At 36.8% G+C, this 25,475-nt stretch overlaps 1 protein-coding gene across 1 annotated transcript in view; it reads right to left on the bottom strand.

Annotated features, from left to right (window-relative positions):
• Positions 1-25,475, bottom strand: part of Xpr1 (xenotropic and polytropic retrovirus receptor 1) — a 141,219-nt gene that overhangs the window by 49,078 nt on the left and 66,666 nt on the right. The window contains exons 4-7 of the mRNA XM_040738905.1: positions 10,862-11,085; positions 8,256-8,405; positions 7,921-8,004; positions 3,325-3,406 (exon numbers count right to left, since the gene is read on the bottom strand). Of these exons, the coding sequence (XP_040594839.1) occupies positions 3,325-3,406; positions 7,921-8,004; positions 8,256-8,405; positions 10,862-11,085 (540 nt within the window). The remainder of the gene's footprint in view (positions 1-3,324; positions 3,407-7,920; positions 8,005-8,255; positions 8,406-10,861; positions 11,086-25,475) is intronic.

Below are 25,475 nucleotides of genomic sequence, written 5' to 3'. Positions count from 1 at the left end.
CATAAAATTGACTTGTGGATGGGCTGGGGAGATGTCTCAGTAGGTAAAGTGCCTGTGCTGCAAGTGTGAGGATCTAGATTGGAATCCTAGGAACCTACATAAAAAGCATGATTTTAAAACATTAATCCATAATCCCAATGTTCCAGCAACAAGTTGGCAGGTGGAGACAGGAGGATCTTGGAGGCTCATAGGCCAGCCAGTCTGGCAGAGCACAGGTAAATAATAGAGCAACCCTGCCTCAAAATGAGATGGAAAGATACTGGATCTTATCCTCTGACTTGCCACATGTGCAGAGGCATCTGATTGTTCTTGAATCTGCATTTACGCAACACACACACACACACACACACACACACACACACACACACACACACCAGATTTTAAAGTTACTTGTGGATGAACAAATAAATTCTCAAGTAATGAGGAAACTGTTTTAGAAAAGCTAACAGTTGTCCATACACCAGTAACAACTAACAACCAACAGTGGAGCTGAAACTGAAACTCAGGCAGGACTTCCGTCCTTTTCATGGCAGCTAGCTTGGTAAGTTAGGTCGGGGTGTACTACAGAATTTCCATATGTTTTATACAAGTAGACTATAATTACCTTATATAAACAGAAACAGGTTACCAAATGATCATAAATTTCACCAATATTACATTGTAATCTATGGATCCATAATACATAGCAACTGGTGGGAAGGGGAACTTGCAATGTTTTTGTTGTGAGCCTAGCCTTTAATGGCTGAACCATCTCTCTAGCCAGAGAACACTAGTAATACAATGAAAACATACTGTGAATAGGTAAAGTTCATGTAAAAGCACTTACAATTTGGGTTATTACTTTATAATGCAAAACAGGCAGTGGTGAGGAGAATTCTTACAAGGAATAATGAGTTCTGTACACCATTTAATTACAACTCTTTATCTCTTCCATCCATTCAAACTTCCTCAATATTTTTGAATTCCTGTTATGTTCCATGTAGCATTCCAGTACTGGAGACAAAAGCCCAGGCACTGAGAAATTTGGTATCAAGTTCAAATGTGGCTTACATGTTAGTGGGAAAGCAGAGACATAAGTATGTGACACCCTGTCAGATAAGCATTCTTAAGAGAACAAATGTAGACTAAAAGAACAGAAAGATACAGAACAGACTGTTCAGTGTAGGGGACCACAGAGGGTCTCACTGAAGAGACAGCATTTGAGTAGAACCTTAAATGAAGGGAAAGAATAAGCAAAGAAACACCCTGGGAAAGAATCCCTCAGGCAACAGATGTGTTCAAAGAATAGTAAATGAAAGTGGATGAGCACAGTGGAGAAAGATAGGATAGGAAGTAAGAAATGACTAAGTGTGAAGTATCCTTGAAGGTCTTGCATAGTATGGTAAGGAATTTGAAGAAGGGCTGAAGAAAGGAGAAAGGGAGGAAGAAACCACTCTCCCACAAACTTGTGGTTAGAAGAGGACAACACGCCATGTAAAGAGATACGTTTAGGCTATTGTACAATAAACAAGAAATGGCTCTTGAGACAAGGACAGTACTAACTGATGAAGTGAAAAGAGATCAAGTTCAAACATAGTATGAATACAGAGCAATAGATTTCTTGTATGTATTAGTGATAACATATGAGGGATGTTGTTTGAATCCTAAGTGTTGGCCAAAGCTCACATATCTTGGTCATGTATCATGTGTGTTGGTTCCCAGATCATGGTGTTACTGGGAGGGAGAAACTTGAAAAGTTCAGGCCCAGTTGGAGGAAGAAAGTCAACTGGGAAGGCCACATGAAGACTACACTAGAACATCTTCCCTCCTCACCCTATACTTTCTGGTTTCCACTCAGTGAGAAATTTTATTCTTCAATAGTTTCCACCATGATGTTCTATCTTGCCACAGGCCTGAACTGAAAGTGATCAAGGACTAAAATCTTTAAAACCATGAGCCAAAATAAATCTTTTGTCTTTTTAAGTTGATAATTTCAGCTAAGACAGGGGTAAAAAGGGACTTAAAAGGTTTGGGCTCTATTTGGGCAACTTAAAAAAACAAAAACAACAACAATAATAAAAAAAAAACCCAAGGGTCCTTTTGTCTATTTAAAAGGGAAATACCCATTAGATATCCAAATAGCCAATTAGATCTTTTTTTCAGAAGAGAGAGGATATATACTTGTGAGTCATTAGCATATAGATAGTATTTGTAGCCATCGGCTTGAATAATTTGCCTAGATAGTAAATGAGCAAGATGGTAGAGAAATGAGGATTGAATTTATTGGGACTACCCAATATCTCAATGCCACAAAGAATAGCATGACTTGACAAAGAAATGCTAAAGAAATAATAGGAAAAATAACAGGTATGTGGCATTTGAAGTTTTTCAAGCAGTGATAACATGAAATGCTACTGAAGGACTCCTCAAATTCTTGGGCAGGCATAGTAAGGCTGTCTGTCAGAGTTACAAAGGTTACCTGTTCCTTGGTACTGTATTATTTCCTAATGTCAGGACTACAGCTGATCCTATAGAAATCCTTTCTAATTGTTAACTTCTTTGTGGGTGGGTTTGTTTTGAGACAAAAATCTCATTTATCCCAGGCTGGCTTCAAACACACTATGTACCTGAGGAAATTCTTGGAACTCCTGATCTTTATGCTTCTCCTTCCCAAATGCTGGGATTATCAGTATGTGCTACTATGCCTGGTTTTATGTAGTGCTGGTGAATGAACATAGGACTTCATACATGCTAAACAAGCAACCTATCCCCTACTTGTAACTTCCATTGCATTGAAAACTACATAGCCAAGCATGCAGAGCAGTTATAAGCAGGTTCAGAAAAACATGAGGGGGGGTCTCTATAATAAGTAAGTAAGGTTTAGTGAATGAACTTTGTAACATACTTATCTTCATCTATGATCAAGAAAACAAGTTCTTAAATTAATTACACTTTTTATCTAGTGTGCATTTGTGTATATGTGTACATGTGCCATGTCACTCACAAGGGAGTCAGCTTCATTCTTCCACCATGTGAGACCTGGGGGTCAAACTCATGTAGTTAGACTTGGCAGCAAGCATTTTTACCCACTGAACCATCTCACTTAAGCCTAAGCTTAAGTTCTTGATAACTGAACTCTAAAATTCCTGAAGTTAAATACCAGAAAATGATAGTAAATAAGAAATCAACATTTTAAAGAATTATATCTCAAAGGAAAAATAACTATCTAAAACCTCTCACAAAACTTTCAGCAGTTTTGGTAGATACATGCTTGATTATTTACAAAAGGAAAGACTATGCCATAAACATAATAAGAACAAATGAGCTAAAAAGTTTAAGAATTACCTGCAAGCACGAGGGTAATATTCAACACAATGAATATTCCACAAAATAGGCCAACTCTAAAAGTAGTCCATGCTGGCGCAGGCTAGGGACAGAAAACAGAATTCTGAGTTGAACAGACAAGACACCAAACACATGCAATACATATTATAGTATAGTAACTTAGTAGTATGAACCTCAAAGTTCTACAAGGAAACTATATTTTATTAACTTTTTTTTAATAACTCTGAAGCAGAGGATCATTTACACTCTATCATCCTGTAACTAGAATAGGAACACTATTGAGTTATTTTACAGAAATCTGAATCATGAGACTGGGGAGGTGCTCATCCAGTAAAGTGCTTGCCATATTGGCATGAGGCTGGATCCCCAGCAACCATGTAAAAAGTCAGGCAGACCCCACATTAAAAGCTGGGTACTGTGTATGTTTGTAATCCCAGTGCCAGGTGGGTAAAGGCAGAAAGATTCCTGGAGCTCGCTGGACAGTGAGCCTAGATAGACTGGTAAGCTCCTGGTCATAAAATAAGATGGTAATTTTAGGCTTCAGATTAATACATTGAAGTATGTTTCCTTTGAGTGACTTAGAATGCAATTATTTCTATAAAATGTATTTATTTCTACATTTTAAAATCACAATTATTCAGTTAGAGTTTACGTTTTGGTACTATGAATAATGAGAGTCAACGGAAAAGATATAAACACTTTCTGATAATATGTTATACCCTTATACTGAGAGCCCTTAAATGAAAAAATTTAAATAGTTATTCTTTTATTTACATATATGTGTGTCTCTGTGAGTTGTATGCACCACATGTGTGTAGGCACCCACAGAGGTCATATGACATCAGATTCACCTGAAACTGGAGTTAAGGTAGTTTTGAGTTTTCTATGTAGGTCCGTTGGGTCTTCTGCAAGAACAATAAGCACTCCCAACCTTGGGGTCACATCTCTAGCTAGCCCTTAAATGAAACATTTTAAAATTTGCTAGAGTTATTAAGAGATGAGCGTATTAAAATCTCCAGAGCATTGGACTTAATTACATTCTTCTTTATAATAATTGGATTTTACAGCAATAACAAATAGAGAATTCCTTAGATTTTAAGTATAAAGGGATGAAGGACAGATAGATAAACTTATGGCTTTTTAATGTTGCTAAGGGTGAGAGATTAGACTTAATTATAGTCCCCTCCCTGCAAGCATCAAAACGCTGATTACTTGTCACAAGAGGGATCTGTATTGTCAGTTTCCAAATGAAAATATCTAGAAGGAAGATGATAATTTATATTTTCTTGAAAGCTACTTTAGTTTCAAAAATTACACAATTCAATTCTATTCATATATTTAGAATGTTATAAGTAGCTGGTGAAGTGAACATATATGGTGACTACATCAGTCTTGGGATAACATCCCACCCTGACGCCCTTCCCTATCTCATCAGAAACCTTCCCTCCTCTCCAGGTAACCATGTCAGTCTCCTCTAAACACATTTTAAACACTTCAGTTTTCAAATTACTTTTCCTCATTTTAAAGTTTTATTCTGATATAAATAGTATAATAAACTATATACACTTAAAACACAATTTCTTTGTTCTGATGCTTTTACAGTTTTTTCTTTTTATCTTTCAATCAATTTGACTCTGATATGTCTATGGTTTTTTAAAATACTGTTTTATTGAACACTGGCATACAATGAATTGCACATACTCTAGATTTAAAGTATTTAAAGATTTTTAAAATAATATTTAAACATATTTAAAGTATGATAAGATTTTTACAAGATTAGTACATATAGATATTTATTAAATCATAACCATAATAAAGACAATCAAGACAGTATATTGAGGAAGGCAGGGGTACCAGGTGTTCAAGGCCAGCCTTGGCCACATAGTGAGTTTGAGGTCAGCCTGGGCTATACAAACCTTTTCTCAAAAAAACAAGTGAAAGAAAGTGAACAAAAACAACACCCGAACATATTCACTACTTCTAAGAGTTTCCTCCCTTTGTTGTCACTCATTCTCCTCACCACTTTACTTTGTGTCATTTTTACTGGGTTATATTTTCCAAAGTATTAAGTAAATGGAGTCAGAGAGTGTATACTTAAAAAAGAACAGAGAGAGAGAGAGAGGCCTTCTCTTTTTACCTATGTTTTAACATGTATCAACAAAGTATTTTTCAGGCTGAGAAGATATAGCACAATTGTTTATTCAGGCTGGTTCCAGCTTTAGGCCACTACAAACAAAGTTGCTATGAACTCTTCTTTGTGGGCATATGCTTGCACTTATTTTAGATAAATACCTAGGACTATAACAGCCAGTCATGTGGTAGATGTACATTTAACTGTTTAGGAAACTCCCCAACTATATGCTAATGGGTTATGCCATCTATTCCACCAGCAGCATATGAGATGAGGATCTGGTCCTCCAATCACGGGTGTAGTCAATCTCTGAACTACAGTTATGGTTACAGGTAGTATTTCTCTATGGTTTTAGTTTGCTGTCTCAAAAGGTCACTGAAGTGAAGCACCTTGCCATGTTCCCATTTTCCACTTAGACAGGCTGTTTTCTGGCTGTTAACTATTGGAGTCCTCTATGTGCTCTTAATAAAATATGCCTTTTACCAGACATGTTTTTATAAATATTTTCTACTAGTTTAATACTTTTCAATTTCCTTTACAGGGTCTTTTGAAGATTTGTTTTTAACTTTTATGAAGCACTTTCAATGTCATTTCTAAAAAGTCTTTGAATCACCTAAAGCTGCTATGACTGTCCCCATATTTTCTTTGTAGTTTTAGGTTTAACTTAGGTTCATGTTATGTCTAAAAACACGTGGTATAAAAAACAAATAAAGGCTTGTGCTTTCTTTTTGCATAGATAATTCAACTATCTAAGCTATTTGTTGCAAACATCATTCTTCCTATACTGGTATGCTTTATGTCTATATTAAAATTAGTTATATACATATATTTGTGTATTTTTAGATTTTATTCTGTTCCATTGAAGTGTATGCCTATCTTGACTCTACCTTGACTACTGCAGCTTTAATAGGTTTTTTAGACCATATAGTGATAATATTTTAACCTTCAATTTGTTTCAAAGATGTACTGGCTATTGTAGGTTTTTGCATTTCATGCATTTTAAAACTAGCTTACCAATTTACATGCATATGGGCACGCACACGCACACACACACACACACACACACACACACACATACCATTGCACCATTACTGAGATTTTTTTTTTGAGACAGGTTTATCTGTATTATTTTGGAGGCTGTCCTGGAACTCACTCTGTAGACCAGGTTAGTCTCGAACTCACAGAGATCCGCCTGCCTCTGCCTCCTGAGTGCTGGGATTAAAGGTGTGCGCCACCAACACCCAGCTGAGATTTTTTTGATGGATTATGCTCTATATATCTAAAATTAAGAAATGGCTTCCTAAAAATACTGAGCTTACTTACATAATATTCCCATAATTCAATATACCTCTCACTTAATTGATCTGTATTTTATTTCAGCAGTGTTCTGTAATTTCCAATGTAAAAATCTTTCAGATCTTTTGCCAGAACTATTACTACACATTTCTTATTTCTGTGGCATTACTGGCAATGTCCTGACATTTAACTGTACTTGATGTGCAGATATACATTTGATTTTTTTGTAAACTGGTGATATATTCTATAAGCTTTCTAACTTCCTGATTAGCTTAGTAGCAATACAGATCACTGGATTTTCTACAGAGATCATCAATTTACTAATAGCAAACAAACAACAAAACCTCCAACATTTTTATGTTTCTTTCTATGTCTTTTTTTGATCCTACCACACTGGCTATAATCACCAGGAAAAGCTTCAATGGCAGTTTTAAGACTGAATACCCAATTTGCTCCTGGTAACAAAGTATGACATCAAGTCTAATTTTTTCAAACATTCCAGTTATTAAGTTACAGAAGTTCTTTATTATTAATTTAAATACACTGTGATCACAGAAAATACTCCATGATAAATCTTTTTAATTTACTGAGACATGTTTTATGTGACAGAATATACCACTTAAGTGCTATATAAATAGTATTTAATAAGCCTCTCACCTCTTTTGCAGGGTTATAATACTGCTATTTTGGAAAAAGCTATATGGTAATTCAGTACATCTGAACTACTCATATCATGAACAACAACAAAACCTCATCATAGTTGATAAGGCAATTACCATGAAGCAAATATGTGTAGGGACAAATAGGAGAGGGAGTTGAAGGGGAGCATTAAGAGATAGGTGCAAGACACTGCAATTCATTATGATAAGAAGGCTCACATCTAATTTTTCCTTCTTTCTTTCCTTTCCCTAACATGGGTCTTATGTAGACCAGACTGGCCTTGAACTAATGGTTACTCTGCCTTAGCCTCCTAAGTACTGGATTAAAACATGTGCCACCATGTCTGGATCCTAATATCCATTTTTTGGTTTTATAATGAGAATAGCAATAATAGCAACTATTTACAAAATCTAGCTTAAAAAATTTTAAGGTAATGACAGCAGTCAACAATACTGTATTAATTATAAAGTATGAAAAAGGAAAACAGACCACTAGAAGCATATACTAACCTGAGCAGCTCCCAAAGGAGGGACACGCAATCGCTTCATAGCCTTTTGTCTGTCACCATCTTCAAGTTCATTGGTTACTACAGCCTAGAAAGATAAATTGTCAAGTTTTGGTATAAATTATCCTAAATAAAAGTGATACACATACATACACATGTGTATAATGTTCTGATAGCCTCTTGATAAATATACTGATAAAGCAAAAGCAAAAGACCTTAAATAAGAGCCTAAGTATTCTAAACCAGTAACTTATAAAAGGACAAAAATAGTGGATCATTTCTTTAAAATACCTACAAATGAATCTGAACATATATGGCAAGCAAGCAGAGGTGTTGTACCTCAGTCTCAGAAATGAGCTGGTTAATTTTCTTGCATGTATAAAATGGGGCCACCTCTACATGAGCCACTCGCCAATCTGCTCCACGAGATGTTTCCAGGATCTTATCATGCTTTTTAAGGATTTTTCGAAACCCTGTAAAATTCAAATTCTATAGGAAGAAAAGAGAAATACAATAATCATTTCTAGCATCATTAAAGACAATTAAAACAGTGAAGCAACAGACACCGACAGAGTTGACTGAGCCGACACTGAGAACCCTGAGGAGCAGCAGTGCCTTCCTAGAGGCATTCACTGCTAACAGGGTAAGCTCTCTTGCCACTTACTGCTTCCAAGGTAGAATACTACCACGAACACACCTCTGTTATTTTTCTTCCAAGCAAATCAATGAAAATTCTAAGCTCACAACATTTTTATTTCCAACTTTCCACATATAACCATTTTAAAATTGGTTGTTTTGCTGCTTTGACCATAAGAGTATTTTCATAAAATGTTTTGCATTTATCATGCATTATTTTAATTCTTTGCTCTTTGAGGGGTGTTAAAGAGTGCTTTTCACTTGTACAGGCATGTATACATGTAGGACAACGGAAACTCATCTAGTTCTCGTAACTCTGCTTTTCCATTCATTTCAGTTTGGGGATGGAAGTAAGAAGGAGAGGTGGGCAGAAAGGAAGAAAGAACCATTGCACAAGGCAAGTGACATTGGGTTCTACATTCCTTCAATTTCTACAAAATCTAATCCTACACTCAAACATTCACTTGTTGTTTGCCCATCATCTGAAATGGCAGAAACACAGATTAGATCTACCAACCTGAGGTTGTCTGTATTTGCTGATAAGGTTTCTTACTTATTTGTTAGAAACTGTTTCTCATACCACAATGTATGATTTTAAATTCTTCTTGGGTATAGCATACATTGTAACCTAGAAACAGGTGTGTGCATGTGTGTGTGTGTGTGTTTTGTGTGTTATGTGTGTGTGTGTATGTATGTGCATGTGCATGTAGTGTAGTGTATGTTCATGCATGTGTGTTAATAGAGGTTACTAGAGGCTGAGCTTGGGTATTACATTCTATAGCTCTCCACACTTTCTTCTTTTTTTTTTCAGACCGGGTTTTTCACTGAACCTGGAGTTCACCAGTTTGGCCAAACTGGCCCTAGATACCCTCACCAGGCCTGGGATTAAAGGCTAGTGTAGTCAACCTGGCCTTTTTACTTGGGTGCTAGGAATCTGAAGTCAGGTCATCCTTGCAGAAGATCTGGGTTGGATTCCTAGCACCTACACAATGGCTTACAATTGTCTATAATTTCAGTTCTAGGGGATCCAAAGTAATGTTTTTGTTCTTGGTTTCTGTTTGTTTTAATAATTGTCCAACACAAAAGTTACTGGAAATATGGATATTTCCTATTACTTTTTAAAAGATTTACTTTTGTATTTTGTATATGTGTCTGTGTACCTATATATCACATATGTACAGGTGCCTGTGAAGGCCAGAAGAGGAGAACAGATCCCTGGAAATACAGTTAACTGGCAGTTGGGAGACTAAATGATGTGGCTACAGGGAAATGAATTCAGGTTCCCTAGAAGATCAGCAAGTGCGCTTAATAGTTGAGTTCTCTCTCACCAACTCAAAAGGTTAATACTTAAAAACCTGTGGAAAAGCACTTGGTTTCTTTTAAATATTTAGTTATTCATATGAATTTTTAAAAAAATTATAAAGCTGTGGGAAAAATGTCAAAAAATGAGCCTAAACTTGTGGTTAATGAACCTGGCCCTCAGCAGTCTAAGGCAGGAGAGCTTCATGTTCAAATCAGTCTGGGGTATATACAGAAACAAAGAAATTTATCACTTATTTCTCTTGCATTATTACTTTTCTGCTGAATTATTTCTCAGTTGGTTCTTCTTTGAATGATAAAACATTAATTCATCAAAGAAAATTATGAAATCAATGGAAAAGGCATATATATTAAACACTTAGATCACTGTAGATAGGAGATTTCTGGTACTCTGTATTTTAAAATTCCAACACTGCAGGGAAAACCTTTATATTTATTATTCTGAGACAGAGTCTTGAAGCCTACACAAGCTGCTTTCAACTCCATGTAGCTGAGGACGATCTTGAACTTCTGATTCTCTTGCCTTCACTGGCCTAGTGCTAGAATTACAGGCATGTGCCATCACACTCAGTTTTATGCTCAGCAAGCACTCTACAAACTGTGATGTATCACCAGCTACTACAGGCAAAACTTTCCTTGCACAACTTTTACTTTTTTATTTAATTATATTTTACTGTTTATTTGTTACGTATACAGTGTTCTGCCTGCATGTGTCCCTGCTGGCCAGAAGATGGCACCAGATGGCATGACAGGTGGTTGTGAGCCACCATGTAGTTTCCGGGAACTAAACTCAGGTCCTCTGGAAGAGCAGTCAGTGCTCTTAACCACTGAGCCATTTCTCCAGCCCTCAGCTTTTACATTTTAGATGTTCTATCATTCTACAATGTGCTAACCATGATGTCCCCTTTTGAGGACTCAGTGTAGATCATGGTAATTCCACTTACTGGAGTTGACTTTAAAATGCCACTCCCCAGAGTAAGACTAAGCACCTGATAGTTCTGCAGCAGAATGAGGCTGAGGTAGAACTCGCTGAAGGCCAGCTTAAGGTCTTTAATATTCCTATGTTGGACACGCTCCTCGTGGGACAGGTGGAAGACTGGCTTTCTGCGCTGTCGCAATGTAGTGACACCAATGCTCTCTTTCTGCGCATCCAGTGATGACTGAAGCTCATTCTGAAGTGTAGCAAACCTGCGCTGAGCCTCTGCCAGCTTCTCTGTAAGTAAAGAGCAGGTCCAATCATGTTAAAGATAGACATGCAAACAAAACACCTATACATAGGAGAATTTTTTAAAAATTTAAAAATAAAATAAAGTATATTCATCTACTAAACTTGTGTAGAAAGAAGTGGCAAGTACTCTCAATTTTGAATCATTTTTGTTTTATTGAATTCTAAATTTTTCTTAATTATACTAATTTGCTTCTCCAGAATTTCTAGGGGAAATATTACACATGATGTGTAGAACTAGATAGGAGAAAACATTTTGGCACAGAACCTGTACATTCTACCTCATACTTTCCTCCTTGCAAAACTGTTATGTACCTATTCTCAAAGATAAAAAGAATGTACAATCACTAAGAGTGCAAACATAAAACAGTACAACTATTAGGAATTTGGAAACAGTGAAACACAGAATTTACCATATGATTAGCAACACCCATCCTAGGTATATATATCTAAGAGAAGTGAACATAAGGCACCCACATAAAACCTTGTATACATATATAAAAATATCCACCTAACAGCCAAATGTCTATCAAGTAATAAATGGGTAAACAAACAGTAGTGTGCTGTATATACAAACATATATACAAAATGGACTATCAGCCACTCAGGAGAGTAGGTATCAATTTACAAGATACAATTTGAGTGAACCTTAAATGTATGTTAAGTGAAAGAAGCCAGACAACCCCACCACCAAGTATTATGTATTATATGACTCCACTTATATGAACTGTCTAGAATAGGAAAAAAACAAAGAGACAGAAAGGAGATTAGTAGCTGGCAGTAGCTAGGAAAGGAAAATGTAGAGTGCCTGCTAGCAGGAATAAGGAGTAGTATGTCTTTGAGGAATGACAAGAATGTTCTGGAATTAGATAGGGATAACTTTGTGATATTGCAACTACACTTAAAATTACACATTCTAGGAATATGGTCCAGTTAGTAAAGTGCTTGCCTGCATAGATAAGGCCCTGGGATTTATCCCCAGCATCTAAATAATAAAATATTTTTTTGTGTTTTGATCTTGTTTTAAAAGAGCTATATAAGATATGTATCTGAAGGCCCAGCAAAAGGACTAGAGGCACTTGCTGCAAAAGCCTGTTAGCCTAAGTCTAACCCCTAAGACCCACATCGTGGGAAGAAAGAACCAACTCCCCCAAGTTGTCCTCTGGCCTCCACAAACACACTGCAGCATACATGCACACACTAAATAAATGTAATTTTGAAAAATGTTAAATAAATGTTCCTGGTTCTCAACTTCATACACAAACAGGATTAGAATTAGAGCTTTAGGCTGATTGCTGTGTTTCCCACTATACCTCATCATTTTTCTAAAAGAGGTGTTCCAAAACAGACTAAAACTAATGTAGTATGGGTTAAAAACTAGACTATTTCTGGATACATATGTTTATGTATATGTATACATATACAGTGGTACTCCAGTACAATAAGAACTGGTTCCATGACCCCAAATCTCCAAATGTTTAAGATAGTGTAATACTTGCATGTGACCTACTGGGTTACTTATATTTATATGGACTTTTGAACTGTGAATCACAATCAGATAGGGTATGTAGTTGAATATGGGAGTCTTCAAAACATCTGGAAACAATAAAAGCTTTCTGAACATGTAATGAACAAAATTCAATTCAAAATCAAACAAGACATGAACCAGTAGTTAGTTTCTAATAGTGACCATCCAGAGTGCATTGTACAAGTTCATTTGAGCTTTGATTGTGAACACATAAATCCACTTTGCACAGACATTCCATCAAGCCATGCAATGCCAGCAAATGCTAACTCTATCATCTCTGCTCAGAGCCAAGACTATTGTACATTATGATTTTTTTCTGTATATACAAGGTTTCCTGCTCTTACAGAATCACAACGGTTTAATTAAGGAAAGACTTTCAGCATTTTCCTACCACCATTCCTCTAAGCATCATGTAGGTAGGAAATCAGTGTATTTCTAGGTTGTATTGTTAGAATGTCTGATCTCAAAAGTTGCTGCTATCTCGTTTCATAGAACCACAAGTGTGTAGCTGCAAGCAAAGACAAAAGTCCTTTACTATTTCTTTATCACTGCTGATACATTGAGTATTACCATCATTTTTAAATGCTATTTTTGAAATTAAAATATAATATACTGTTTCCCCCTTTCCTTTACTCGCTCCAACTCTTCCCATGCACTTCCTATTCTATCTCAAATTCATGACCTCCATTTCTTTAACTGTTGATACATGTATGTATCTATTTATCTATCTTACTAAATATATAAATACAACCTGCTTATCACAAACATTACTTCTTAAAGCTAGAGCTGTATGCATGTGAATATAATTTTATAAGTTTTATTTATCATTTTGTGAGTATGCATGATTTGTGTGTGAGCATGTGTGGGGATGGGTATGCACCATGGTATGTGTGTGGAAGTCAGAGGAAAGCTGTAGAGTTGATTCTCTCCTTCCACTTCTATGCAGGTTATAAGAATCAAAATTGGGTCATTAAGCTTGTATCATTGAGTGACAAGTGTTGAGGCATCTTGGCTGCCCCATAATCATCAATCTTAAATATTAAAGATAAAATATTATGTTATTCATTAAGGCTGGTATTTACTTTAGACTTTACTAGTAACTCTTTCACTTCAGGCCAAGAATATTCTCTGTTATGGATAAGTGACTAAATTTGAACAGAAGAGGTAAAATAATGATCACAGCGCAGCACTCTTTGCATCAAGAACAGATTATGCAGTAAAATCGCTTTTGCAGGAGGTGGGAGGATATAACTGGGGAGCTGAACTTTACACAAATTGAGCTTTTTACAGCAAAATATATGGTGCTGGAGCAACACAGAGTGAGAAGCTGAATTTGCAGCAAAAAAGAAAAAAAACTGGTGGCAAACTTATCACTTTTACTCAGTGCTTCATAGGGAGGCCCTCACAGCCTCCATCAGAGTACCAGTGAGATGGTATGTTTTGTGACATCAGAAAAATCATTCACTTCAATAAAAGCTACGCCCGAAATAATAGCTCATTTTTAAACCCTTCCTTGAAATGTTTACTAAACAGGTAACAAATGAAAGACCAGGGTTTAAAAAGATGATGTAGAAGCATTCACAGTAAATATCTTAAAATGTTTAAATGAAAATAACTTTCTCAACAATTTAAATGTAAGAGTTACAACTGATCATTTGAAATGTCTGGAGGCAGAATTTCAGAAATTCTTATGTTTTAAATTTTGATTATTAAAAACAACAACAACAAAAACAACTATGTTTCACCAGACAGTTTTGGCACATGCCTTTAATCCCAGTAGGTGGGAAGCAGAGGCAGGTGAATCTCTGTGAGGCCAGGCCAGCCTTCTACAGAGCAAGTTCCAGGACAGGCTCCAAAGCTACACAGAGAAACCCTGTCTTGAAAAACCAACGCCCCCAAAAAACCCCAAACAAACAAAAAACCCAACAACAACAAAACTATGTATGTTGCTCTACACACTAAGAAGGGCAAGTGAATACAAAGTCCTACCTCCCACCAAGAATCTATTTGTCATTGATACCTGCTGGGAAAGGGAAAATGAGTTTTCTTCAATGGAGTGTCACGTGGTATATCAACCACAGTCCAGGGCAGGCCCCATGTGCAGGAGTAGTTAGCTAGCCACAACAGATTTCGTTTTCTTGTGTTGCATTTCGTTTTGGTAATTTTGTGTTACTGGGTTTTTTGTTTGTTTTTTATTTTTGTTTTCCTTTTTTTTTTGAGAGAGAGAGAAAAAGAGAGAAGAGAGAGAAACTCTTATTTTCTTGGTTTATTTTGAAACAGGGTCTCTGTGTGCAGCTCTGGTTACTGGAGCTTGTTCTGTAGACTAGGCTAGCATATTTCATAATTTCATAAACATTAAATTAATTATGGTTTGAGATTAAGAAAAATTATAACAATTCTGAAATAGCCCATACAAAACTGCTGCCATTTTTATTACACACTGAATGAGAAACAAGCATTCTTACTATTGACAATTGTAAAGACATTATAAATTGTCATTAAAGACAATTATAAACTATGGATCAGCTCTGAAAAGTTTTAAAGCTATTCAGTTTCCTACAGTATCAAAGAATCAGCAAAATTCAATTATTTATATAAAAGTAAATAAGCACAACCATCTCATTAGTATTCAAATTTGTTTCTTAATAAATGGTAGAATGAAACCAAGTATTATTTTAAAACATTTTTATTATTTTTACCAGCAAACATGTGATCTATAATCCTATGCTACATACCCTAAGTCAAGTAAAAAATTGGGGCTTAAAAAGGTGTCATGAACTGAAAAGGTTTAAGTCCTGACTTACGATAGTAACACAATGTAAATAGTTGTTGAAGTGTACTGTTTAGAGAATGAGATGAAAAGGCATATGTACATGTTCACTATAGATGCAATTTTTCCTTGGAACAAAATCAGGGTGGGAGCTGTGCTAAAAGTAGGTCTCTCTCAACACACACACACACACACACACACACACACACACACACACACACACACACACAATTTGCCATGGTAGAGATGGAACCTAGTGTCTCATACATGCTAGACAAGTACTCTACCACTGAACAATGTACTTTGCTCTCCTGATTTGTTTTCTAAATATAATGGTTGAATTCTGAGATGCATATTCCATTGATATGGAGGGTCAATTACATTTTAAAATAACTGTAACTTACACTCCAAGATCACAACTTAGTATATGGAAATAGGCAGATTTGTGTTCAAATCTTTCCTATTAACTGGTAAGATTTTAGTTGAGTTTATTTTTTCAACTCAATGTAAGCCTTTCATAGGTGAAAAAAGATAATAACAAGTCTCCTATAAAGTACTTGTAAAGATTGAGTGAAGCATAAAAACGCCATCGGGCACAATTAGCACTCAGTAAATAACGGTGGTAATTAGACCATAACAATAAAAAGGAATCATCTGTGACTCATCCTCTCAGAGTTCTACCCTTCTCTGCTGTGGAGACTGTCCTACACACTGCAGTGTAGGGTTAGTATTTTTCTGTTCCTTGGCACTGCTGCTTCCTTCATGACTGACACCATTCTCTTTCTCAGGAGTTATTTCTATTGGATGCTTCATCTCTGTCCTTAGCCACCTGACTTTCACTTATGTTTAGTAATAGGTTTTCATGTATACTTTGTAATTTTAAATTATAAATTTAAATTCAAATTCAAATTAGGTTTCACTGCTCTTTCCAAATCATTTTAATCTATTCTATAGCTCCATTTCTGCTTTTAGACGACTTTTAGATCACTCTCCCCATCTCCAGAAGGCCCAGAAAAACCCCTTCCCTTGGGTATGTAGGAGGTGAGCCACTGAGGAAAACACCTGCATCTTTGAAGAGCTCTGAGTCTGCTCTCCACTGCAGAATAGTCACAGTCCTAAGAGATGTATTCATCATGGCTCACTGATTTCAGTGGTAACAAAAAGACCCTGGAACAGAAGGGCCAAATGGTAGCATTTAACCACCAAAACAGAGTGGGTGACTTATCATAAAAGGCAACTGGGTGAATCACTAACCAGACTGCTTTAGTCCACAAGATTTTTAAATGTGGTTAATTGATCAAGGCTTTTCTTAGGAATGAAACAAATGGGCTAGGTCATCGTGAAGACTGTACAGTCTAGTGGCAGACAGTTGAGTTAGTCAACTGAGCTCTTGTTTCCAGATGGAGAGCTAATTCACAGACAATAAGGTCCCTTACTGAAACACTGCAGGTTGCTCTCTCTTGCTACTTCCACAGGAATATATTGTAAATCTTTTCCCAACCCTTTTTCAAAGGGCCTAGTGACCATCTTCTAGGGTGACTGTGGCTTGTGGAAAAGGAAACTTTCAGATATTTCTAAAATTACTAGGCACTGGCTTTTGTACTGGTTTTCTATTATTGTATAACAAACCAGGGCAAACTTAGTGGCATAAACAAACCAAGCATGATGTAACTGGGTCCCCTGCCAGTGTAACTCTCAGGGTTATCAAGAGTTTGGGGTCCTCCTTCATACTCACTGGGGTGCAGCTGAATTTAGTTCTTTGCAGTTGTTAAGACTGAGATCTCCTTTTTTTTCTCCCCTGAATGTCATTGTTACCAATGGAGAACGGAGAAATTCCTACTTCAAGTCCCTTTTAAGAACTCACCAATCCAGGCTGGGCTAACCTGGGGGTAATTACCATTAAAACAATTGATTTGAAACCTTAATTACTCCTGAAAAAAAATCTTGTAGCAGGAATTCTGTGCTTGAAGGCTATCTTAGAATTATGTCTATGATAACACTGAACTGATACAAATTTCCAGAATCGCCAAACACTACTGTAACTTAACAATCAAACTAACTGTACATGTTCAAACCATGGAATTCTCATCCAGGTTTGACTCACAGTAGACAATTGGCCTATTGACTCATCCTAGGACAACTCTTTCAGTTCCACAACAGGTAAATGGAATAGGCTACAATTAGGATTTCCATTCTGATTGTGATCCAGAAGTAAAATCAATGTGGTACCGGAAGCTAAGCCTAGGTTCCTGTGACTTCCCAGTATCACAATAAAACTTTAAAGGTGTTGCCACCAGACCGTTAGTTGCAAGACAAATGGATGATGAAGCCTATGCAAGCCATCATTTAACATAATGCTTTACTTTGTGCAGAGTTGGATAACTCTTGGGAAATACAGATTTTACTGTTAACCAAATGTTCTCTCCCTAGCAAGTGGTATGCACCTGCACACCTGATAATGCAAGTATTCAATTACACTCTTGACAATGCAGCTACTCACCAGGTAGAGACCACTCTTGACTATCAGATATGACCCCACTCCCCACTGGGACTGCCCAGACACTTAGGAGCAGGTTGATTACATTGGTAAGTTTCCAATAACATTCAAGATAATTTAAACCACTTCTATATCATCAACCAGCTAATAAGGATTAATCTTCAGTTACTTCAATGAGCTTAACTAGTTTTTGAGAGAACAACAAAGCAATCACATTCTTATACAATTAAAGAACAATTCTTTAAAGCTACTATCTTAGACTTATTGCTTACCAGTTTTGCAATGTTAGTATCTCATTGATTCAATGTAAAGACTAAAATGAAGTTTTAAAATGCAAGGGAAACATGCTGGACCATCATAAACATTCAATATAGTTACTCTTATTACATTATATACAATTTTTATACTGCTTTCAATGGGTTCTGAACACTTGGAACTTTATACCTCAAGTACTGAAAAGACCTAGGAGAATGCTAGAACATGAACTACAAATGTTTCTATCATAAAGGATTCCAACTTTTAATATTTTTAACTGGGCTTATTCAACCATCAATGTATTAGTGTATCTTAAATTATGTAAAATAATGGGTACCATTGTGACTTTCATACATGAAATAACACCATCCATGTTTAATCTGTTATTCTCCCTTATCCAACCCTTCGCTTACTGTCTTCTATATTTAAAATAGTCCCTCTTTCACTTGTGCACCCTCCCCTACCCCTTAATTTCCATATCAACAAAAACATGCTATTTTTGAGTCTGGCTTATTTTACTTAACATGTTAATCTTCAAATCTACATATTTTCCTGCAAGTTACATGATTTCATTCTTCTTTATGGCTGACTGAAAAATCCATTGTGTTTGTGCATCACGTTTTATTTGCTGATGGACACCTAGGCTGACTTCATAACTTAGTGATATAATACCTCAATAACATGTGTAGGCAGGCATCTTTGAGTAAGCTAACTTAATTCACTTAGGAATACATCCAGAATGTTATAGCTGGATCACATGATAGCACTAGTTTTCAGTTTTTCTGATAGGCCTCTATACCAATTTCCATAATGGCTAAGCATCCTCACAAACTTTGTTGCTTTCTGAATGATATTTCTGAATGTAGTGAAATACAATCTTAATGTATTTTTGATTTCCATTTCACTAATGGCTGAATCTACTGAACATTTTTTCCCCAGCAAGTTTTGTACTCACTCATTAGCTAATTGTGTGATCAGTTAATTTACCTTGTAACAGACTGGATTATTTGTTCTCTGGGTGTTTCACGTTTTGAAATTTTATATATTCTGTTGGCTGCACATCTGTGAAACATTCTCCCCCATCCTCAAGGTTGTCTTTTCATCCTGGTAATTGTTTCCTTTCCTATATAAGCCTTTTTCATTTGATGTAATTCCATTCATTCATTATTGTTATCCTCAGCTACTGAAATCCTATTCGAAAAGCTTTGTCTATGCCTCTATATTGGAGCATTTCCACTATATTGCTTTCTGCTAGGAATTTCAGTTTCAGGTCTAACATTAAGATCTCTGACCCATTTTGATTTTTTTTTAGTATAAAATAGAGATGCAGTTGCAATTTTGTATATATCACTTGCTGAAGAGTCTTTCTCCCAGTATCTGTTTTGCAGTTTTACAGAGATTCACATGCTAGTAGCTGCATGAGAATCTTTTTAGATCTTCAGGGGCATTTGTTTACATGGCTGGTTTGTGTTTGTACCATGCTGTTCTTGTTACACTGTGGATGGATAGTTTGGCTCAGATATTGTGATACCTCTAACAGTGCTGTTTTTGCTCAATGGCTTTGCCTGCTGGGGTCTTCAGTGTTTCAGATGAACTTTAGGACTTTTTTTTTCTTCTATTTCTGTGAAGAATGGCAGTAGAACTTTCATGGCATTACATTGGATCTGAAGGTTACTTTGGGAAGTACAATCATTTTAATTTTGCTAGTTCATGAACATAAAGAGACCTTTCTATCTTCTAATGTTTCTTCCATGTTTCAGAATTTTTATGCTACTGGTGTTCTCATATCTATTCTCCTCCCACCCTCTGTGACTTGAGATAATTATGAGTGGGACTGCATTCCCAAGCTACTGTTAAGTGCATATAGAATAGCTACTGATTTTTAAATGTTTTATTTTGTATCTTGTTACTATGCTGTGTTTATCAAATCAAGAAAGTCTTCAGGCAGAGTCTTTAAAGTGTAGGATCAAACCATCTGCAGACAAAGACAATTTGACTTCTTCCTTTCTCCTTGCATCCCTTTTCCTTTCTCTTGCCTAAAGACTCTAACCACCACACCGAGTAAGAGTGGCAAGAGGGAGCTGGGTGTAGTGGCGCACACCTTTAAAACCAGCACTTGAGAGGCAGAGGCAGGCAGATTTCTGAGAGTTCGAGGCCAGCCTGATCTACAGAGCGAGTTCCAAGACAGCTAGTGCTACACCGAGAAACCCTGTCTTGAAAAACAAACAAAAATTAAACAAAAACAAAATGTAATTAGTTGATGGAATTAGCATTTTTATTTTATTTATTTATTTTATTTTATTTTATTTATTTTTGGCATTTTGGTATGATTAGAAAGACACAAAATTGGGGAGGTGTAATTGGAAGTTTTTATGTGTTTTGCTGGGTCCCTCTGGACAGGTTTTCTCTCCACCCACTGGGTCTCCATAAAATAACCACTCTGAGACTTAATATCAGTTACAATTGTTGGGCCAATGGCTTAGGCTTCTTACTGGCTAGCTCTCTCTTAAAATATTAACCCATCTCTGCTAATCTGTTTATTAGCCATTGCTTCCCTGGTGGCTATAATGTATCTCCTCGACCTAGCTTTCCTTCTCTCTCTGTTTGGATTCCTGCCTAGGTATATTCTGCATGGCCATTGGCTTTATTCATCAGCCAATAAAAGCAACACATATACACAGCCTACAGAAGAACATCCAAAAGCAGGGAGGTATTAAAATGTTTGAATCCAGAATAGATGTCACTTAAAGATTGATCATTTTTAAGTATTAAGTAATCTGTGTGACCTTAGTGGATGAAGGTGAAATTAATAAAGAATCCTGAGTAGGTGGCATACACAACTATACCCAGCATTGGAAAGTCCTGTCAGGAGGATGGTGTCTGAGGCTGGCTTGGGCTAAATAGTGAGATCTTCTCTCAACCCTTACCAGAACTTAACTCTCTGGTTACTTATGGCTTCCCTCAGGGATGAGTGTCTGAGAACTACAGTCTATACTATCTGCTGTGCAGAAAGCAGCTAAGTAGGGAGGAAAGTGATACTGTTTACAAGTGCCAAATTCTATTTCTGCCAATCATGTTTTCCTATTACTCACCACTTCCTGACCTGGCAAAAATTCAGTCAGTGACTATCAATTTGTACCCCAACAGCCCTGCCAATACACACAAATAAGTCATTATCACATAGCATCCAAAAAATTTAATAATAGCCAACCCAAAATAATTTTTGAAAATTGATGTACTCAAAGATATCACTTTTCAAACTGAATCCTGCAACCAAATATGGGTCAGAACCAATGTTCAAAACCAGTTAAGGTTGGGTGTGGTGGTACATTCTAATCCCAGCACTCAGGAGGCAGAGACAATCCAATCTTGTGAGTTCAAGGCCACCCTGGTCTACAGAACAAGTTCTAGGTTAGTCAGAATTGCATAGTGATACCTTGTCTTAAAACAAATACAACTACAATCAACATTTTAAAATCAATCAGAAAAAAATATTTTAAAATAGATTAAAAGCAGACAAAATACTGTTTGATTAAAAACATTTAAATAATTTAAACACTTGTATATTTATACTCAGAGGTGAGTAAGTACACATGAGATATAACAGTCTAGCCAGGTGTAGTGGCACACTAGTCAGTTCGAGGCCAGCTTGGTCTACATAGCAAGTTCCAGGACAGCTAGGGCTACACAGAGAAACACTGTCTGGGGAAAAAAAAAAAGCAAAACAAAATGGGTTAATAATTAAGACAGAGATAGTCAATAAGAAGCCCAAGCCAATGGCCAACAGTTTCATAATTAATATAAGTTTTGTGTGTTTATTTGGGGGCTCTGAGGCGGTCGTAGAACTGGGCAGAAACTCTGCAATAGCATGCTTATTCGTAAAGTAGATTCTTTTATTATAACACAAAATTCTCTATTGCTAAGAGTAGGTATTTATTTGCTTTGTAAACCAAGAGGCACTATCTATCCTCTGTACACAATTATCACTTTAGATCTAAGATCAGAGATCCTTTCTAAAAACATCACAGTGCAAGAAAAATGCTAATAAACCCAACCTCGTATATTTTTCTGTTTATAGTCTTAGATTTTCTCTAACAGCATTTTCTTAATGTAGACTCACTCTTCCCAATGTCCTTACTTTTGTATCACAGTAACCAAATCCCTGACAGAAGCAGGAAGGAAGATTTACTTTGGCGCAAGGATTCAGATTTGAGTTCAGCAGTAGGGAGGAACAGCAGAGCAGTAAGGATAGAGGCTGTTCACATCACCGGGAAACAGGAAGTACAGAAAGTAGCCTACAACCAGGGGCCAAGTGAACCATTAAAAGTCCATCCCCAGTGGCTTGTCTCTGCTATCTACGACCCATCTCCTGTAGGATCCATAGTTTCTCAAAACAGCACCAGCAGCTCAGGGATACAGAGTTAAACACGAGCTTGTAAGGGGCAGTTCAGACAAACCACAGTATTCTCCCACAGTGGCTGCCCTTTTCTCTGTCTACACTGCTGGCGCTTTCTTGACCTTTTAGCTCCTAAATGGAAATCACACTTGTCTTTGGGACACTGCACGTACTTCTACACAATTTCCTGAAGATCTACCCATTTTCATGGTCACAAACAATATTTCAATTTTTTCTCTGCCTTTGAATGTTCTTGTAATCTCTTAATAAAGACATGTATAGACACTGTGTCTTTATAAACTCCTCTATCTATCTGAAAAGAAGCTCCAACATAATGAAGAAAGAGGAGGATATAGTTATAGAACTTGCTTATTTTCTTTTGGTTTGAAGGAATGACTTGCTAAGAACACTGAACTGGTTTAAAGGAAAGTTACATCCATTTATTTAGTTGCTCTCAGAGGAAATCATTTCTGAAACAAGCCTTAGAGAACTGAAGAAGTGTCATAGAGAAAAATAAGGAATATCTATAGACATCTGGGGGAGGGGTAGCATAGATGTGTATATTACAAGTCAACAGGAATAGGTGGCTATTGTGGCTTTTTTTTTACTATTTATTGTGTGGATGGGTGTGTGGGGGGTAATGTGTCCCTGAGTGTACATCCCATGCGAGTGCCTGTAAAGCAGAGACTGACATTACAATGCATTGCTCAATTACTTCTTGCCTTATTTTTACTCATTCTCTCCCTCCTACCCTCCTCTGTATATGTGAGCATACAATTTTGAGTGTGAATGAGGTTGCACAAATGCCACAGTGTGAATGGGGTGGACAGAGGACAACCTCAGGGGTCAGTCCTTATCTTCTGCCTTGTTTGAGGCAGGGTCTTATATTTCCCCTACCCTTCCAATCTCCCTGTAGGACACTGGGTAAAGAGACACATGCACTCCTGCATGCAAGCCTTACAAATCTAGGGATTTGAACACAGGTTCCCACACTTAGGTGGCAAGTCCTTCACCTCATTTTTTTTAAATCAACTTTATTATTAAAAAAACAACACTTTTTTTGATACAGGGTCTGCCTCAGAATCCAAGTTTGCATTTCAGCTAGACTAGCTGGCTAGCAAGTCCCAAGATATCTTGTTTTCCCAGTGCTGGGGTTACTGACGGCATCCTCAGGCTCAGCTTCTATAAGGGTGTTGGGATCTCAACTCTGGTCCTCATGCTTCCACAGTGAGCACTTTACCATCTAAATTGTCTCCCTTATTTTTTATTTGTAAAGGATGTGGTTATATAATGAACTCAGGGTTTTAAGAAAGGGGTAGGGCTATAAAGAATTCAAGAGTGATGGCAGGGATAGCTCAGTAGTCAGGAGCTTGCCTAGAATACTCAAGGTGTTGAATTTGATCTTACTAAAGAGAAAAGTAATAAAACTAAATACCCTTCTAAGTTTTGAAGACCTACTTAAGGGTATAACAGTGAATTACTATCTGTTTTAAGTTGTCCTATTGTTATGTGAAGCCTTAGTGCCAGAATGTTGGCACTAAGGTACAAGATGCATTGAGTTTTGCTAGGTGAGCACAATATAAAGCAATAAGGATAAAGAAATTGAAAGCACAGGGAGAAAATGATTAAAATGACTGATAAAAAGACATCAATACTGAGTGTAACGTGATTGACAGGAATAAAATGAAGATGTGAAGGAATTTGAGCTCTGTAAGATTAAAAAAACAACAAAAAACAAAGAATAGGAGGCTACAGTAATGACTCAATGGTTAAGAGGTCCACTTTCTCTTTCAGAGGACCACGATTCAATCCCCAGCACCTACATGGTAGTTCATGACCATCTGTTACTCAAGCCCCAGGGGATCCGATGCCCTCTTCTGGTCCCTGAATATACTGCATGCACATGGTGTACAGACATGCATGCAGGCAAAACACCCATACACACAAGATATGTGTGTTTGTATGTATATTAGAGAAGGGGTGTAAAAAGTTTAAAGCCTGAGGAATATGGTCATAGAACCTCACATTTGGACTAATCTGGAGGAAAACAATTTTGGGCAAGTAGGGCCATCAGAGAATGTGACCAAAGTAGACTGGAACTCAAAATGGACTGTCCACAAGGGCAAGTAAGTCACCATGATTAAGCAGAAAGTTGAGATAAAACTTTAAATTGGGATCTCAGTGAGAAACCAAGATATCAGCAATAGCAAATAGACAGGAGTGGTGAATTCCATGAGATACCAGATGTTCGTAGATCCACTTTGAAAAACAGCAGCACCTAAAAGAATGTTGGACCTAGCCTCTTAGGGCTTGGCAGCTGCTTCATACTGCATCTTACCTCTCCCAATCTCCCTCTGTGCTATACATAAGAATAACCAGACCCATCTGAGGGTTGCTAAGAAAATATCTGAGTAAGATGCTTCCAAAAATTGTATACAAGCTAGAAGGGGGAAAAAAATCATCCTTTGAAAAAGAAACTAATAAAGTCATGCAACTCATCCTCAAACTAACCCATACTAGTGGTTTTGTTTGCTTGCTTGCTTTTAATGATTATGTCAGTTTTAAGACGATGGTATTTCCAAAGCCTCTGCCAAGAGAAGAGGGAAATTCATTATTGATCATTACATCCAGGAGGTGATTCCAAGCATAAAGGGGTAAATTCAGCAGGTTCATTCAAAGTCTGGATGAAATATCTCTGAATCTAAATCTCCTTTTTGATTCTGTACTCACCAAACCATCTAATTATCAACTAGGTCCCACAGGATTTGTGATGACTACGGCAATCCTCTGGGGAATCTATTACAAGGACATTACTTCACTAATCTCTATTAAAACACACACTTTAAACAAGCTAGACATATAAAAATAGAAGTTAATATTTTTTCAAGCTTCAATAGTATCTTGCAGATGACACTAGTGAAATCAGTGCTTT

The sequence above is a fragment of the Mesocricetus auratus genome, unplaced genomic scaffold (genome assembly GCF_017639785.1).
Source record: "Mesocricetus auratus isolate SY011 unplaced genomic scaffold, BCM_Maur_2.0 Super-Scaffold_100676, whole genome shotgun sequence".
NCBI classification, from domain to species: Eukaryota; Metazoa; Chordata; class Mammalia; order Rodentia; family Cricetidae; genus Mesocricetus; species Mesocricetus auratus.
This window is presented reverse-complemented; position numbering and strand designations above follow the sequence as displayed.